At 41.4% G+C, this 15,250-nt stretch overlaps 2 protein-coding genes across 3 annotated transcripts in view; one reads left to right on the top strand and one right to left on the bottom strand.

The window, feature by feature from the left end:
• The window catches only part of LOC112260375 (choline transporter-like protein 5-A), a 100,963-nt gene extending 92,862 nt beyond the window's left edge, over positions 1–8,101 (top strand). Inside the window, exons 7-22 of the mRNA XM_042328663.1 lie at positions 1,442–1,502; positions 1,582–1,705; positions 1,865–1,948; positions 2,087–2,199; positions 3,565–3,696; positions 4,024–4,123; positions 4,238–4,330; positions 4,566–4,653; positions 4,771–5,033; positions 5,185–5,279; positions 5,357–5,460; positions 5,615–5,688; positions 5,789–5,859; positions 6,387–6,475; positions 6,568–6,652; positions 6,955–8,101. Of these exons, the coding sequence (XP_042184597.1) occupies positions 1,442–1,502; positions 1,582–1,705; positions 1,865–1,948; positions 2,087–2,199; positions 3,565–3,696; positions 4,024–4,123; positions 4,238–4,330; positions 4,566–4,653; positions 4,771–5,033; positions 5,185–5,279; positions 5,357–5,460; positions 5,615–5,688; positions 5,789–5,859; positions 6,387–6,475; positions 6,568–6,652; positions 6,955–7,049 (1,671 nt within the window). The 3' untranslated portion in view covers positions 7,050–8,101. The remainder of the gene's footprint in view (positions 1–1,441; positions 1,503–1,581; positions 1,706–1,864; positions 1,949–2,086; positions 2,200–3,564; positions 3,697–4,023; positions 4,124–4,237; positions 4,331–4,565; positions 4,654–4,770; positions 5,034–5,184; positions 5,280–5,356; positions 5,461–5,614; positions 5,689–5,788; positions 5,860–6,386; positions 6,476–6,567; positions 6,653–6,954) is intronic.
• A 2,098-nt stretch (positions 8,102–10,199) lies between these two features.
• lhx8a (LIM homeobox 8a) lies at positions 10,200–14,713 on the bottom strand. Of its 2 annotated transcripts, none has more exons than XM_024435427.2 (8): positions 14,200–14,713; positions 13,210–13,362; positions 12,424–12,545; positions 11,824–12,044; positions 11,533–11,636; positions 11,131–11,226; positions 10,813–11,041; positions 10,200–10,642 (listed from the first exon to the last, which is right to left on the bottom strand). In XM_024435427.2, exons 1-8 carry the CDS (start codon positions 14,281–14,283, stop codon positions 10,566–10,568), a joined length of 1,086 nt encoding a protein of 361 aa, XP_024291195.1. In that variant the 5' UTR covers positions 14,284–14,713; the 3' UTR covers positions 10,200–10,565. The 2 variants fall into 2 exon arrangements, with proteins under 2 accessions (XP_024291195.1, XP_024291196.1); XM_024435428.2 differs by having other exon boundaries at positions 10,843–11,041.
• Positions 14,714–15,250: the final 537 nt, after the last annotated feature.

The following is a 15,250-nucleotide window of genomic DNA, read 5'->3' as shown; positions in this document are numbered from 1 at the left end:
CCTCTGCTATAATGTGGATAAAGAATTACTTGTCTAACAGAACACAGAGGGTGTTTTTAATGGAAGCCTATCAAATATAATCCCGTTAGAATCAGGAATTCCCCAGGGTATCTGTTAAGGCCCCTTGCTTTTTAAAATTTTTACTAACAACATGCCACTGACTTTGAGTAAAGCCAGAGTTTCTATGTACGCGGATGACTCAACACTATACACGTCAGCTACTACAGCGACTGAAATTACACCAACACTCAACAAAGAGCTGCAGTTAGTTTCAGAGTGGGTGGCAAGGAATAAGTTAGCCCTAAATATTTATAAAACCTGAAGCATTGTGTTTGGAACATAACCCTCACTAAACCCTGACCCTCAACAAAGTCTTGTAATAAATCATGTGGAAATTAGGCAAGTTGAGATGACTAAACTGCTTGAGTAACCCCAGATTGTAAACTGTCATGGTCAAAACATATTGATGCAGGAGTAGCTCAGATAGGGAGAAGTTTGTTTATAATAAAGTGATGATGCTCTGCCTTCTTAACAACATTATCAACAAGGCAGGTCCTACAGGCCCTAGTTTTGTCGCACCTTAACTATTGTTCAGTCGTGTGGTCAGGTGCCACAAAAAAGGACTTTGGAAAATTGCAATTGGCTCAGAACAGGTCAGCACAGCTGGCCCTTGGCTGTACACAGAGAGCTGATATTAATAATATGCATGTCATTCTCTCCTGGCTGAAAGTGGAGGAGAGATTGACTTCATCACTACTTTTATTTATGAGAGGTTGAATGCACCGAGCTGTCTGTCTAAACTACTGACACACAGCTCGGACACCCATGCATACCCCACAAGACATGCCACAAGAGGTCTCTTCACAGTCCCCAAGTCCAGAACAGACTATGGGAGGCACACAGTACTACATAGAGCCATGACTACATGGAACTCTATTCCACATCAAGTAACTGACGCAAGCAGTACAATTTTATTTAAAAAACAGATAAAAAAACAAAAACATTGGCACAGAAACATGCATACACACATGCACGCATGCACGCACACACACACACACACACACACACACATACACATACACATACGATAACATACGCACTATACATACACATGTATGATTTAGTACTGTAGATATGTGGTAGTGGTGTAGTAGGGTCCTGAGTGTGTTGTGAAATCTGTGAATGTATTGTAATGTTTTAAAATTGTATAAACTGCCTTCATTTTGCTGGACCCCAGGAAGAGTAGCTGCTGCTTTGGCAGGAACTAATGGGGATCTATAATAAATACAAATACCTCACACCCAGGCTACTGAATTGTGCTGCGTTGTGTTAAAGATTATGAATTAAAGACAGAGTTTTAACACTTTTGTAATTTTCTGTTCACAGAGCGTAACGACAATTAGTATGACATGACTGACACTTCTCCTCTTTTTGCTTTAAGCCTGTTGCACAAGTGTTACGAGACGAGGACTGTCCATCAATGATTGTGCCTAGCAGACCATGTAAGTACAGCAAAAAAAATGACAGCAACTGGTGGGCAATAAGGAAGAAGTCCTGATACTGAATGATCTTGTCCACTAGTCCTACAGCGATGTTTCCCTGACTTCATCACTCTGAATGGAACCCTGACGGTGGCCAAAAGAACCCACTTCAAAGATGCCCTGGACAAAGCCCGCAGTGTGACTGAACTAAGAGACGCCGCCAAGTGAGTTACAAAGACACCCACACATGCATGTGGATGTGTGTATACATGCATGCAGGCACATACAGTACACACACACACATACAGTACACACACACACACACACACACACAAACATTTCTGTAATTATGGCAGTTTTATAATGGCCATTGTCTCCTGCAGTGGCATCACAGGTCTGGTGGATGCTAAGGAGGTTGGGATGAAGATTGTGGAGGACTACGCCGCCTCATGGAACTGGATCTTGATGTAAGAAGTCTTACTGGCAGAGATACACTGGGTTGAGTTCTTATAACAGACAATGAATTGTGCTGTACGGTAATTTATTGTACTTTTACGGTACTGTAAAATACTATATTTAGAGTGTGTACTGTGTGTTATTTCCAGAGGTCTGGTGATAGCACTGGTGGTCAGTCTGATCTTCATCCTGCTGCTACGTTTCACTGCCGGACTCCTCCTCTGGTTCACCATCATCGCCGTCATACTGGTGATCGCTTATGGTCGGTCTGTGTGTGTGTGTGTGTGTGTGTGTGTGTGTGTGTGTGTGTCAAAGTTATTCGAGTTTTGTGTTTTTAATATTAGTTTTTATTTCTATTAATTTTAAGACTTTTATTCGAAATTCAGTTTAGTGTCAGTTAGTTTTCCGATCCACTTTAATAGTTTTTATTTAGTCGAAGTTTTATTAAAAACATATTATATATATTTTATATATATATATTTCGTTTTTATATTATTTAGTTGACGTTTTAGTGTGTTTTGGGGATGTCAGTTCTTGCCAGTGTGGGACAGTAATGTGTAAGGTGATGAGTCAGGTTATAGGTTAGGTTTAAAAGTAGACTCAGCGAAATGACGTAGCTGCACAAAGTAAACTGTAATAGAGGGTCAATTTCCACAACAACCAGGAGCGGTGAAGCGCAAGGTTAAACGTCTCCGCTGTTCTGGTCCCGTAGCTACCACGTTGTAGCAGCGTGAAGCGTACCCGTGCACATGCGCAGATACTCTGTGTGACTGCCTGTGTGAGAGCAAGGTTTTGCATCATGCTCATCTCAATGGCCGTGTTCGAGCAGTCCAATTTTATCAAGTCGGTTACCATCGTAACCGACTTGTAACTCACCTTTCTATGTGTGTTACATTCTGGGGATAAAAACGGTCTGACTTGCACCCACATTGTCAGGTGCATGAACTTTACAAAAATCATGTGGTCAAAGGTCATGAAGTTTTGACCGCAGTCAACCTCAAGTTTCTGCAATTGGAGGCTCTATTGTCAACCAATCATAAGGGGGGGGTTATGTGACCCACACGAACGTGACCAAAGGCGTGACTGAAAAACAAACCAATTTTCCGCAATTTATGTGTAGAGTGGATATATACAAATGAATTTGATATTTGAGGCTCTGTCTCACTAAGGGATTGTACAATGTACACACATAATATGATATTATGATTTCAGTTTGTGAGTGTGTGATATGGGGGTTGGAGACATGTTTATTTCGACATTACACAGAAAACCTTTTAGAAACAATGGCAACACTGCCATGTTGATCGGAGCCTTGCTGTTGAAAAAACACAGCAATGTTAGACTTTCAGCTGTCGCTCCAATTTTGTCTACAGTTGTTTGCTTTAGCCTTTGCCACTCAAACGCGGCCAATATCTGCGGTGCTGCTGTGGCAACGGGTGTGTTCATTATTTATTTGATTTACAAATAGTTTTTTCATGATTAGTTTTCATTTTAGTTTCAGTTTTAGTTTACTATAATAAAGTGTGTGTAACTGTACATACACGTGTGCTTGCATGGCCGTGTACCAGTGTGTGTCAGTGTGTGTCTGTTTTTACCTCCCTAACCTCTGCTTCCCATGTCTCTGTAGGGATATGGCACTGTTACCTGGAGTTCTCCCTCTTGAGGCAGCAGCCCGGGGCAGATGTGACCATCGTAGACATCGGCTTCCAGACAGACGTCACGGTTTACCTGCATCTCAGTCAGACATGGCTCATCTTCTGTATGTCATCACCTCACTCATGACAGTCTCTCTCTCTCTCAGCTTTGTCTTAGGGATAAGCCTCTTTCAAACCATTTAGCCTGATTACCAGTTCCTGTAAAAGTTGAAAATTAGTAAATAGATGTTCTGTAAATACACAGTCTGTAATTTACTTAATACATTACATTTGGAGAGGATAATTTGGGTTAGGATTGATGTTACTATGGTTTGATGTTACTATGGATTGATGTTACTATGGGTTGATGTTACTATGGGTTGATGTTACTATGGTTTGATGTTACTATGGTTTGGCTCAGACCTTCTGCTGTGTCTCCCCCTCTCTGTTAGTGATAGCTCTGTGTACCATAGAGGCCTCCATCTTGATCATTCTGATCTTTCTGAGGAGGAGAGTATGGATCGCTATCGCTCTACTGAGGGAGGGAAGCAAGTAAGTCGACTAATTTCTCTCACAGTAATAACTGTTTGTGTTCTCTCGCTGTCTTCACGACTGTTGTTTGAGAAGAGTTTATTTACAATGTTCTTCTTGTGCCTCTGTCTCTAGGGCTGTTAGCTACATCATGTCAACACTTTTCTACCCAATCATCACCTTCCTGCTGCTGGCCATCTGCATCTCCTACTTTTCTGTCACCTCTGTGTATCCTCTTCCTGGTGTGGTGTTTCTCCACTAGAGGGCGCTGTTGGTGCATTTCTTTGGTCATCGTGCTGTTCATGATTCCGACCTAAGTCCCAGATTCTATAAAGTATATTGTATTGAATGACTTATGGAATACAGAAACAGAGACACAGAGATTGACCTAAGAAAGTGCTGTTTTGTTGTGTATTGTTGTACAACAGCAACATGTTTGATGCTTAATCAGCGTTACACACAGATTCCTGGCCTCCTCTGGAGATGCCATCTATAAAGTAATGGCTGCTGAGCCCAACTGCATGTACGCAAACAAGACATGCGATCCTGAGGTAAGTCCCTTTTTTCTAAACTCATTCTAAGTATCCTGCAGACATACACAGAAACTCTGGTGTGGAGTACCCCCGATTTGTATAAATAGTCATTCATTATTACAATTTCCCTCCCAGACTTTCAACAAGACCAATGTGTCCAAGACGTGTCCGGGCGCCCAGTGTACATTTGCGTTCTACGGCGGGGAGACGCCCTACCACCGCTACCTCTTCATCCTCCAGCTGTCCAACCTGCTCATCTTCCTGTGGCTGGTCAACTTTATCATCGCCCTGGGCCAGTGTACCCTGGCTGGGGCCTTCGCCTCCTACTACTGGGCCCGGAGGAAGCCCCAGGACATTCCCACCTGCCCCCTGTTTTCTTCATTTAGCAGGGCCATACGGTAAGGAGCCTACCGTACCACTCTGCCAGTTTGTTTCACTATGGCTCAGCGATTGTTTGAGACAGGTTTTTAGGTGTTTGGGGCGTTTGGGAGGTTCTGATTTTTTTTTCATGATGGACTGACTAAAGATGTGTGTGTGGCTGGGTTACAGGTATCACACTGGCTCGCTGGCATTTGGTGCTCTGATTCTGGCCCTGGTTCAGATGGCTCGGGTTATCCTGGAGTATCTAGATTCAAAACTCAAAGGTGAGTTCGGCTTCATCTAGTCGTGGGTGTGACTCTGTGGAGTAACTCATCACTAATGGTCGGTGGTCTGTGTTCAGGTGCCAGTAACGTGGCAGCACGCTTCCTGCTCTGCTGCCTCAAATGCTGTTTCTGGTGTCTAGAGCGCTTCATCAAATTCATGAACAGAAATGCTTACATTATGGTGAGTAGTGTGATGTGTGTCTATATGTCTTGATATTATTACATGGCTTTGATCTGTGTTAATTGCTGCATATGTAGCAACTGAATCAAGGGTAGATTAGCTACGGTGTATGCTATAACTCAACATGGTCCCATGGTCTGTGGGTTCCCTCTAGATTGCAATATATGGGAAGTGCTTCTGCACGTCAGCTCGAGATGCCTTCTGCCTATTGATGAGAAACGTAGTAAGGTAAGGCCCTCTGAAGCCAGGGGTTGGATTATTAGGCTACCCAGTGTTGGCTGGCACTTCACTGGGGTAACCTTACTGGGTTCACCCCTTTCTCCTGCAGGGTGGCGGTGCTGGACAGAGTGACAGACTTCCTACTGTTCTTGGGGAAAGTGCTAATAGCAGGGAGTGTAGGTGAGTCATTGCAAAAAAACATATATTTTTTCTTGTGACTACTTAATCATCCTTTTAGGATAACAGTTGATATTTTATTTGACTGCAATCAGTCAAAAGTCACGTTTTAAAGTCTAAATAAACGATGAAGCATATCTGTGGGTTTTTCAACAAGCTCTCAGTTTCACGTCAGAATTAGATGTTCATCCATGTTTCTCGAACGTCGAATTTCAAAGTTGTACCAAATGTTGAATTTCAAGTGTTTAAGGCTAGGTTTAGGCATGAACTCCCAATTCTTAAGGTTAGTCATTTTCTCTGAATGATTAAGTTAATAGTTATCGCTGGATTCAAACTTACAACCTTTGGAATCAAAGGCAGGTGCTTACCGAAACCTACTTTGAGGTAACAACGCTCACTGGTGCCACCTAGTGGCCAGTTTCCACATAAACTCCCGACGTCCTCGGACATGGATGGACGTCGAATACTGAATTGTATCACAGGTGACCTGGCTGGGGTATTTACAATGTTGTGTTTTTTGTGTGTTGCAGGCGTCATAGCCTTCTTTTTCTTCACACACAAAATACCAATTGTTCAGGAAGATGTGCCGACCTTGCATTACTACTGGGTACCTCTACTGGTAAGATACAACAACAGAAAGGGTATAGAAATGGGTACATCCTACATTCAGCTGGGTATTGATGGTGTATTATCGTGTCTTCTCATTGGCAGACGGTGATATTCGGGTCCTATTTGATCGCTCATGGATTCTTCAGCGTCTATGCAATGTGTGTGGACACGCTGTTTCTGTGTTTCTGTAAGTAAAGCCTACGTATTGTTCTTCATAGAAGTGCTTCCAAAACACTGTGGTGTTGGTTTTTGATTCATTTCCATTTTAAATCGAAAATAACATCTGAAGGAATACACCTGCTCTTATCCTTGGATATTCAGTCGATCCCAATATCAACGCTTTGACCTTCTTCTTTTTTTACACTGTGGCTGTTCTCTTGCTTTGCTTCACGTTCTATCTGAGCACCTCTAATCCCTCTCGCTCATCTCCTTTCCACCTCTCCCTTCCTCCTGTATTCCTTTCTCCACTCCTCCCATACACCCCTCCAGGTGAGGACTTGGAGAGGAACGACGGGAGCCCTGAGAAACCCTTCCTCATGTCTGCTGAGCTGCACAGTATTCTGAGAAAAACTGAGCACCACTGAGGAATGCAACACTCTCCTACAAACTAATAGCTTTACTTCTTCCAAGTTATTTAGCATGCTTTAAACTGAACAGAGCTCAACTCTGGCTACCTACACTATGCTGTCTATCAGCTAACAAGGAGATATCAGTCCCTAATGGAGAATGAGACCACTGACTGTGACTTTTGCAACTCAGAAACTTCGAAAGTCTTCAGAACTAACATTGACTGATTTTGAGAGACTCATACGAACACTTACATTGACTATGACATGTGTGATCATTAGAATAACTGTTAGACCTAGAGAATCGAACAATGAGACTAATAGTGTGGCCATTAGACGTTGCTACTGCCTTACCTCAAGACTAGGGACTGACAGGCAGGAACTATCTTGGAACAAGTTCAGGTGGTCAGACTTCACTGTGACTTGTGCTGATACTGAAATCAACGTGTAACTCTCTGGTCCAGTGAGAGAGAGAAACACTTCTGGTTTGCTCCAAACAGATCAGAGGCTATGCATATCCAACATGCAGTACACTACTGTATCATCCCTAGCATCATTATTAGTCCTCAGCAGCTGTACTGTAACTGCAGTTTACATGGACGATTGCCCTTACTGCAAAAACAATCACGCCATGAACTTCATTATTTAGAACAAAAGGAACCTTTTGGGTGCAGCAGACTGACATAACTCTAAATTGTGGTCTGACTAATACTTGTTCTGCAGACTTTTAGCTAAATCAACCAGTTGATTTATGCTACTCAAAGTCAATATTGGGTACTAATGGAGTTCCAAATATTCAGCCACTAAAGGTTAAGCAACAACAGTGTCAAGGACAATAATGATCAAATTCTGCCCTATATCCCACTACTGCAGAAAACAGTGCAGTTTGCGGTCAAAACCTGCATCTGTGATGACCTTTACACCCACACATGGGCTCATGTAATGTATAGCACGGGTAGCCTACATTATGTGTGTGATACCCTACATGTACAGTACCAGTCAAAAGTTTGGACATACCTACTCATTCCAGGGCTTTTCTTTATTTTTTTTACTATTTTCTACATTGTAGAATAGTGAAGACATCAAAACTATGAAATAACACATATGGAATCATGTAGTAACCAAAAATGTGTAAAACAACTCTATATATATTTTCTGTTTGAGATTCTTCAAAGTAGCTACCCTTTGCATTCTCTCAACCAGCTTAATGAGGTAGTCACCTGGAATGCATTTCAATTAACAGGTGTGCCTTTTTAAAAGTGAATTTGTGACAGTTGTGTTGTGACAGGGTAGGGGGGTATACAGAAGATAGCCCTATTTGGTAAAAGACACCGTCCATATTATGGTAAGAACAGCTTAAATAAGCAAAGACACATTTCAAGAACTTTGAACGTTTCTTCAAGTGCAGGCTTAACAACCATCAAGTGCTGTGATGAAACTGGCTCTCATGAGGACCGCCCCCGGAAAGACCCAGAGTTACCTCTGCTGCGGAGGATAAATTCATTAGCGTTACCAGCCCCAGAAATCGGCAATTAACTGCACCTCAGATTGTACCTCACAGAGTTCAAGTAACAGACACATCTGAATTTCAACTATTCAGAGATTTTTTCAACAGGACAATGACCCAAAACACACCTCCAGGCTGTGTAAGGGCTATTTGACCAAGAAGGAGTGTGATGGAGCACTGCATCAGATGACCTGGCCTCCACAATCACTCAACCTCAACCCAATTTTAAAAATGTTGATTGGTTTAACACTTTTTTCGGTTTCTACATGATTTTGTGTTTTATTTCATAGTTTTGATGTCTTCACTATTATTCGACAATGTAGAAAATGTGGAAAATAATTCATTTAAAAAACTTGAATGTATAGGTGTGACCAAACTTGACTAATACTGTATGTATGGGGGGGCTAGCAGTTTCAAATAAGGGCTCCTGTATATCTAATATGCTCCTCCCCTGCTGTATGAATAGTGAATCACTTCATCAAACCTGATGTTTCACTTAACTCAACCAGAGCTCAGGATTTGAAGGCATGTCATCTCTTGGTCTTTATGAGATGTCCTTACAACTGAATGGTGTTACTTCCTGGCCAATGGACTGCTTTCCATAAGCCATACATATACTGTATGTTGTCTGATAGGAAAGCCTGCAAGCAAAATAATTCCTATGCCTAGTTTTGGCTGATGTTTGGTGGATTACAGTTGTCTGAAGTGATTATTTTTACCTTGATCACAGTGGCTCTGGCAAATACTTGGTGTGTCAGTGTCACTGCAATGAAGACCCATACAAAAACAAATTCAGTTCTGTTAGTTGAGCATAAGGTGTTATGACAACTGCAGGTTCTAGTTAGCGTGCCTAGCTAGTGGAAAATTTAGGTTTTTACTTTAGGCTAAACATATTTTAGACTCCTGACAATGGAAGGATGTCAAAGCCATTTGCCGAATTTGTACGGTCAGTGGTACAGGTGAAAAAAGTGCTACATTTTTAATATTGTCAATTACTTGTACATGCTCTTTTCTACATTTTGGGATCTGTATTTAATGTATTTTTCATTTGGGATTTTCTTTTGTAAGATGTTGTCAATGAACGTGAAGTGACTTCTATAAATAAAACTCATTTGAATAGTTCCATGTGCTTTACAGCATTTGCTGTGCCACAATGCAATTACACCATTTTTTAAAAAGTGTACAAGCATGATACAAATCCACAGCTATTGCAGCCAAGACCTTTTTTTACACCGAACCATAAATCCCAAATACCAGTCTATTCTCCCTCAGTTTCAGTTAGTCTTTTCCACTCTTATTCCAGTGCTGGATCAAGAGTACAATGATGGTTCAGCCGCTCGACCCTACTACAATACCAGCACTCTGAGGATGCTCCGCAGACGCCGGACGAAAAGACTGACGAGTAGGAAGAGAGAAAAAGATTCAGAAGACTGAAACGACGAGGGACTAAAGGCAAGAGGATGAGTCTCAATGTTTTAACGGCATTCTTGCCCATGGGCATGTGCCAGTTCCCATGTGAAATAGTCTACCAGCAACAGAAATGTGACTTTTAGGCACAACAAAGACTATTCAATCAGTTAAAATGTGAAGTGTGTCAAATGGCATTATGATCCTCATGGACATCAGAACAAGCATCTAGTAAAGTCCAGTCCCTCATTGTCAGCAGTGATCATATGGCTTTTATTCAGTATTTCTTCACAGCCATCAAAAACAGAGCTCAGCTATATATCAGCGACAAAATAGAAACTTAATATATCAAATCATTTCATTACTTTAAACAAAGTGCTGTCACATGCATCAAATAAATTAAATATGAAATTTCATAACCAATATAGATACTTTATATATATATATATTAACAAAAAGTCTAGAAATCAACCTCCTTATTTTACATTAAATTCTGACCATTGGATCTCCTTCGATAAACCCTCAAATAATTTAATGTAGGTGCCCCACACCCTTTGATGGACGGTGAGTGTCGCTCCACAGCATTCTGACCCGGTTCTGCAGGGGGTGGAATATAACGATCAGGCATGGCTGATTGGCAGCTGTGTCATGGAATGGGACATAATAGGCTGGAACACCAGTGAGGATGGAGAGTGCACTGAAGAACACAAACATGCTATTGTTAGTCCAAAATCCATTATTGGTTATAGTAATATTGATACACTACTCATTATTGTGATTTCAAATATTGTGACTTCAGATCTTTGTACTGATTTCTAACAAAATTAGATGTCACTCATGATACACAAGACATGTAAAAATATGAACCTGTGATCTCCAAGTGCCGACTTTGCTCACCATCCATGTATGTGTGCAGTGCGGTAAGCATGGGCGTGTGCATGGGTGTGTCTGTTGGTATGTAAGCTGTGTACTGGAGATCATCCAGGAGAGGCGGAGAGAGCCTGGACTGCTGTAGCGATGACATTGCTGCGGACGACATGTGGTGGTTGGGGCTCACGTGCTTCTTATGACGAGCTCTGCAGTTCTGGAACCAAACCTGGAGATGGAACAGGGGTGGGTTAAGCTTTCTTTGTAATTTCAGGGACACCTAATTATTTGACTAGGCTAAAATGTTAGCGCGCTAACCTGGATGACCCTGCGACTGAGACCAGTCCTCTCTGCCAGTTTCTGGAGGGTCTGAGCATCTGGGTTGTTGTCCTGAGCAAATTGAGCCTGCATCACCTGACAGACAAGATGCAGAGAATGCAAGATGCACACATGAATATTGATCTTGGTATGGTTTTGGCACTTCTACATTTTAGGTATTTAGCAGACACTTATCCAGAACAACTTACACAGTTAGTACATTCATCTTAAGATCGCTAGGCTGGACAACCACATACCACAGGCATAGAAAGTACATTTTTCCTCAGAGTACAGTATCTATCAGCAGAGTGAGCGCTTGGGGCGTGTCAAGTGCAATTCCAAAAATGCACGTCAGTGGTTTCTGGGGGAACAGAAAAGTAAAAAATAATCCATGATGTTCACCTGTAGCTGGTCTGCAGTGAAGCTAGTGCGAGCCCTCTTAGTTGGTTTGGCCTGGGACCCTTCTTGCTCTAACGGTAGGGCTCCCTCTACATTCACACCTTTTCCTGTAAGGACATGTGACCACAGACATTCAGTTATCAATGAATGTTTCAAAAGAACAAGCTTCAAATAAATTGCTAAATCATAAATGTGTAGAAAAAAGGCCTGTGTACAGTCTGAATATTGTACAATAAACGCCTTCTCAAAATACAGGCCTTCCTGTTCTTTCTATGCACCCTTAATGTTGCTTACCACTTTCCATGGCCTGTTTCAGGTTGTCCAGCATGCAGTCGTAGTGGATGCGGCACAACACCCTCTCCTCCACCAGGGCAAACTCTTCCCCCGTGGAAAGCTGGCGCTTGCAGGAGAAGCAGGCAAAGCAGGCCAGGTGGTAGGTGTTGCCCTTCGCCCTCCTTACCCAGTCGTTGGAGTGAATGTTCCTGCCACAGCGGGCGCAGCGAGTTCCATACTTCCTGTGAGAAAGTTGGATTGTATTTTTTAACATGACACTGATATGTTTGTAGTTTACAGTAAACTACATAATGCAACACATTTGTATTATACAATTTTGCATGATAGGTCAAAATACATTCTAGCCTACTAATAATGTAGAACTGTGAGGAATGCAAATATTCTATATAGCAACTCTTATAAACTTGTATACGTTATGAATAGTTAGATGTAAAAAGACATGTTCAAATTGAAGATTTAAACCTTTGTTCTCAAACAAATTGTAGGCTAAGGTGGTGCATGGCCTCATAGGGCCCAAGGTAATGTCAACACTTAATTCTAAGAATCAATATTTTTTATTTAAACAGGCTTAAGATAAACAATCTGAGGCCATATAATTACCTGAAGTAGTCGAGTTTGCAGAAAACCTCTTTCTCTTTGATGTAACAACTGACATGCCTTCCAAGAGGAGTTTGGCACACGCTGCACGAGAGGCACTTCACGTGCCAGCACAAGTTGTTCACCTGAAATGTAGCCATAACAGTCCGACCTCAAACATTTATTCAACCAAAATAGTAGCTTCATCTACAGTTTCAGTACACGAAAGGCAAGTATGAATATCTTTCAATGTCAGTGAAAAATGTTTAATATTTTTTTAAATATCTGAACTGAAATGTGATTTTATTTGGGCTAACTTAACAAATAGGTCAATGTCCACCTTGCTGTCCCCAGTCCACCTGGCCGTGCTGCTGCTCCAGTTTCAACTGTTCTGCCTTATTATTTGAACATGCTGATCATTTATGAACATTTGAACATCTTGGCCATGTTCTGTTATAATCTCCACCCGCCCGGCACAGCCAGAAGAGGACTGGCCACACCACATAGCCTGGTTCCTCACTAGGTTTCTTCCTAGGTTTTGGCCTTTCTAGGGAGTTTTTCCTAGCCACCGTGCTTCTACACCTGCATTGCTTGCTGTTTGGGGTTTTAGGCTGGGTTTCTGTACAGCACTTTGAGATATCAGCTGATGTACGAAGGGCTATATGATTTGATTTGATTTGAATGTCAAACTTTCTTCTCAGTTGAAAATGTGACTACTGTAGGCCTATTAGTTTATGGACGTGGGACAACCATTTAACATAAGACTTTTAGGCCTTGGTTGAATAGGCCTAATAATGCCTGTCAACTTACCTTGAGCAGGTATTTGTCAACTATCTCTGAACCACAACTTGCACAAAGGCTTTTCCCCAGAGAGGCTGATGCCATCGTCTGCAGTGTCGAGGATGACGACAAAGACGATGACGGTGAATAGGACTCGTCTTCAAAAATGTCTTCCGAGGTGCCCTGGATATAAAATGGAATAAATTAAAGTCAAATAAAACTAACAAAATATTTTCCATGTGTAAACTACGGACAAAAATGTATGTTTGACAAAATGTGGCCTAACAGTTTGGAAGTTGTCATAATTTCCACTGAAGGTTTTACGCATACTGAAATAGGCGTACAAGTAGGAATCACAGGTAGCCTATGTTCTGAGGGTCGGAAGATGGCCCTACACATCTCTCCTTAAGTATAGTGAGGGGTCAAAAGAAATTGGAGAAAAATAAGCTACCATCTCGAATAATAAAAATGTACAAACCAAATTGCCCGATTCTTGAGAAAAATGTTATAGCCTACTTCAAGCATTTTTCGCAACAGGATGGTTCACATTACCAACTCATCCGTTTCCGATGTCAAATTAGTTGTCTGCAGGAGGGCAATTCTCAGTGAAATTTAAGACAAATTATCGATTAGAATAGGCTATATATAACATTTTTAAAAAGCCTTAATGGCCAAATCAAATAAACAAAATGTTTGCTGACTTTTGGCAATTAGCGCCATTGCAGCCCTCTTCAAACCAACGTGCGATCAGCCCGCGGCTGTCACAGCTGCAGGGGTTTATTTTTGATTAATAAACGCATACTCCCTCAGGTAATGAATTAACTGATTTGTGCCCGGAAAACGACAATTTTATATTAGTTAACTTGGAGCCGAATCATAGCCTATCGGTTTGGAGTAACCACAATTCGGTCCAATTATAGGCCGTTTAAACTAGTGGTAATAGCAAGAAATGAAGAAACATATTCTCAACACGATGAATGCTCCGATACTTTATTTTGCCAATATTGAACATAGGCTTACCGTGCTGTTGGAAATTGAGTTGAACCCATTTTCAATATCGTCCACCTTGGAGCAAGCCAACATTAGTTCACTTTTCCAATACATTACTTGTAGTCCTAAAACAAATCGACCAGGAGAATAATCCGATATGGTCCAGTGTCAGAGGCTGCTGCACCAACCATGCTCCACTGAAAGCTGTCTTTACATTACTGAGGGTGTAGCTTTTTCCCTCTCCATTTTCATTATGACGGTCTTGGCCGCACCTCCTTTACCACATGCCCGCCTTGTAGTGGATATGACATCTTATCCCTAGGGCAAGTATTTCGATGTAACCTTTGATCTTTTGGGGGGGACATATGCAACAATCTTCCTGGATAAAACGCTCGTGATTAATTCCCATTTCACAGTAGGCAACACGCTGCTCCAATGCCAAACGTAAAAAGAAATTGGAACAAAATTTAACAGCCCATTTAGGCCTGGTGTATATCTTACAGCTACTACTGTAGCCGAATGTTTGCAACCTTAGTTTCAGAAAAGAAAGAACTCGTACAGCCGCAATCATTTCTTTTTTAATCCACCCCATTAGGACTAACCGGTGGCATCTGGGCAGAAAGCAACGGACAGCACCCAATTTTGGCTTATTGTATCCCAGCTGAGTTCAGTATCGTTATTGCTACCTGCAGCTGATTATGATGGTGGTGGTAGTTCAATGAACAATGGGCCCTATAATTGCTAAATACAAGCAGGTTTGTGAAACCTCTAATATTTAAAAATATTTTATTGTTTGCCCATTATTTCTTTTGCCATTGTACGCACAAAGCATTAGTTAAACCTGATAGGCGTGGGGATCCTTTTCAATTGGAAAAGCATTATAACAATGATCATAATGCAACTCTTAAAAGTTAAGCGATGTATGGCCCACTATAGCAATTCTTTACCTTCCCTGTTTTACTGAAATTGTATAATTTTGCTCTAAATTAATTTTTCAGCACGTCTCTTTCATTTTTTTCGTTTTCATAATACAAATGCATGCTAATTCTAGTATAGTGGTGCTCATTTGCTATAATAGCCA

This window comes from Oncorhynchus tshawytscha, linkage group LG10 (genome assembly GCF_018296145.1).
Source record: "Oncorhynchus tshawytscha isolate Ot180627B linkage group LG10, Otsh_v2.0, whole genome shotgun sequence".
Lineage (NCBI taxonomy): Eukaryota > Metazoa > Chordata > Actinopteri > Salmoniformes > Salmonidae > Oncorhynchus > Oncorhynchus tshawytscha.
Note: the sequence above shows the minus strand (reverse complement) of the source record. Positions and strands in the feature narration are given on the sequence as shown.

Coding starts and splice junctions, on each gene's coding strand:
- lhx8a (XM_024435427.2), bottom strand. CDS start 14,283: ATGTATTGGAAAAGTGAACTAATGTTGGCTTGCTCCAAGGTGGACGAT. Junction 11,637..11,823: donor GAAACAGGCCATGGAAAGTG/GTAAGCAACATT, acceptor ATGTCCTTACAG/GAAAAGGTGTGAATGTAGAG. Junction 10,643..10,812: donor TCGGCACTTGGAGATCACAG/GTTCATATTTTT, acceptor TGTGTTCTTCAG/TGCACTCTCCATCCTCACTG.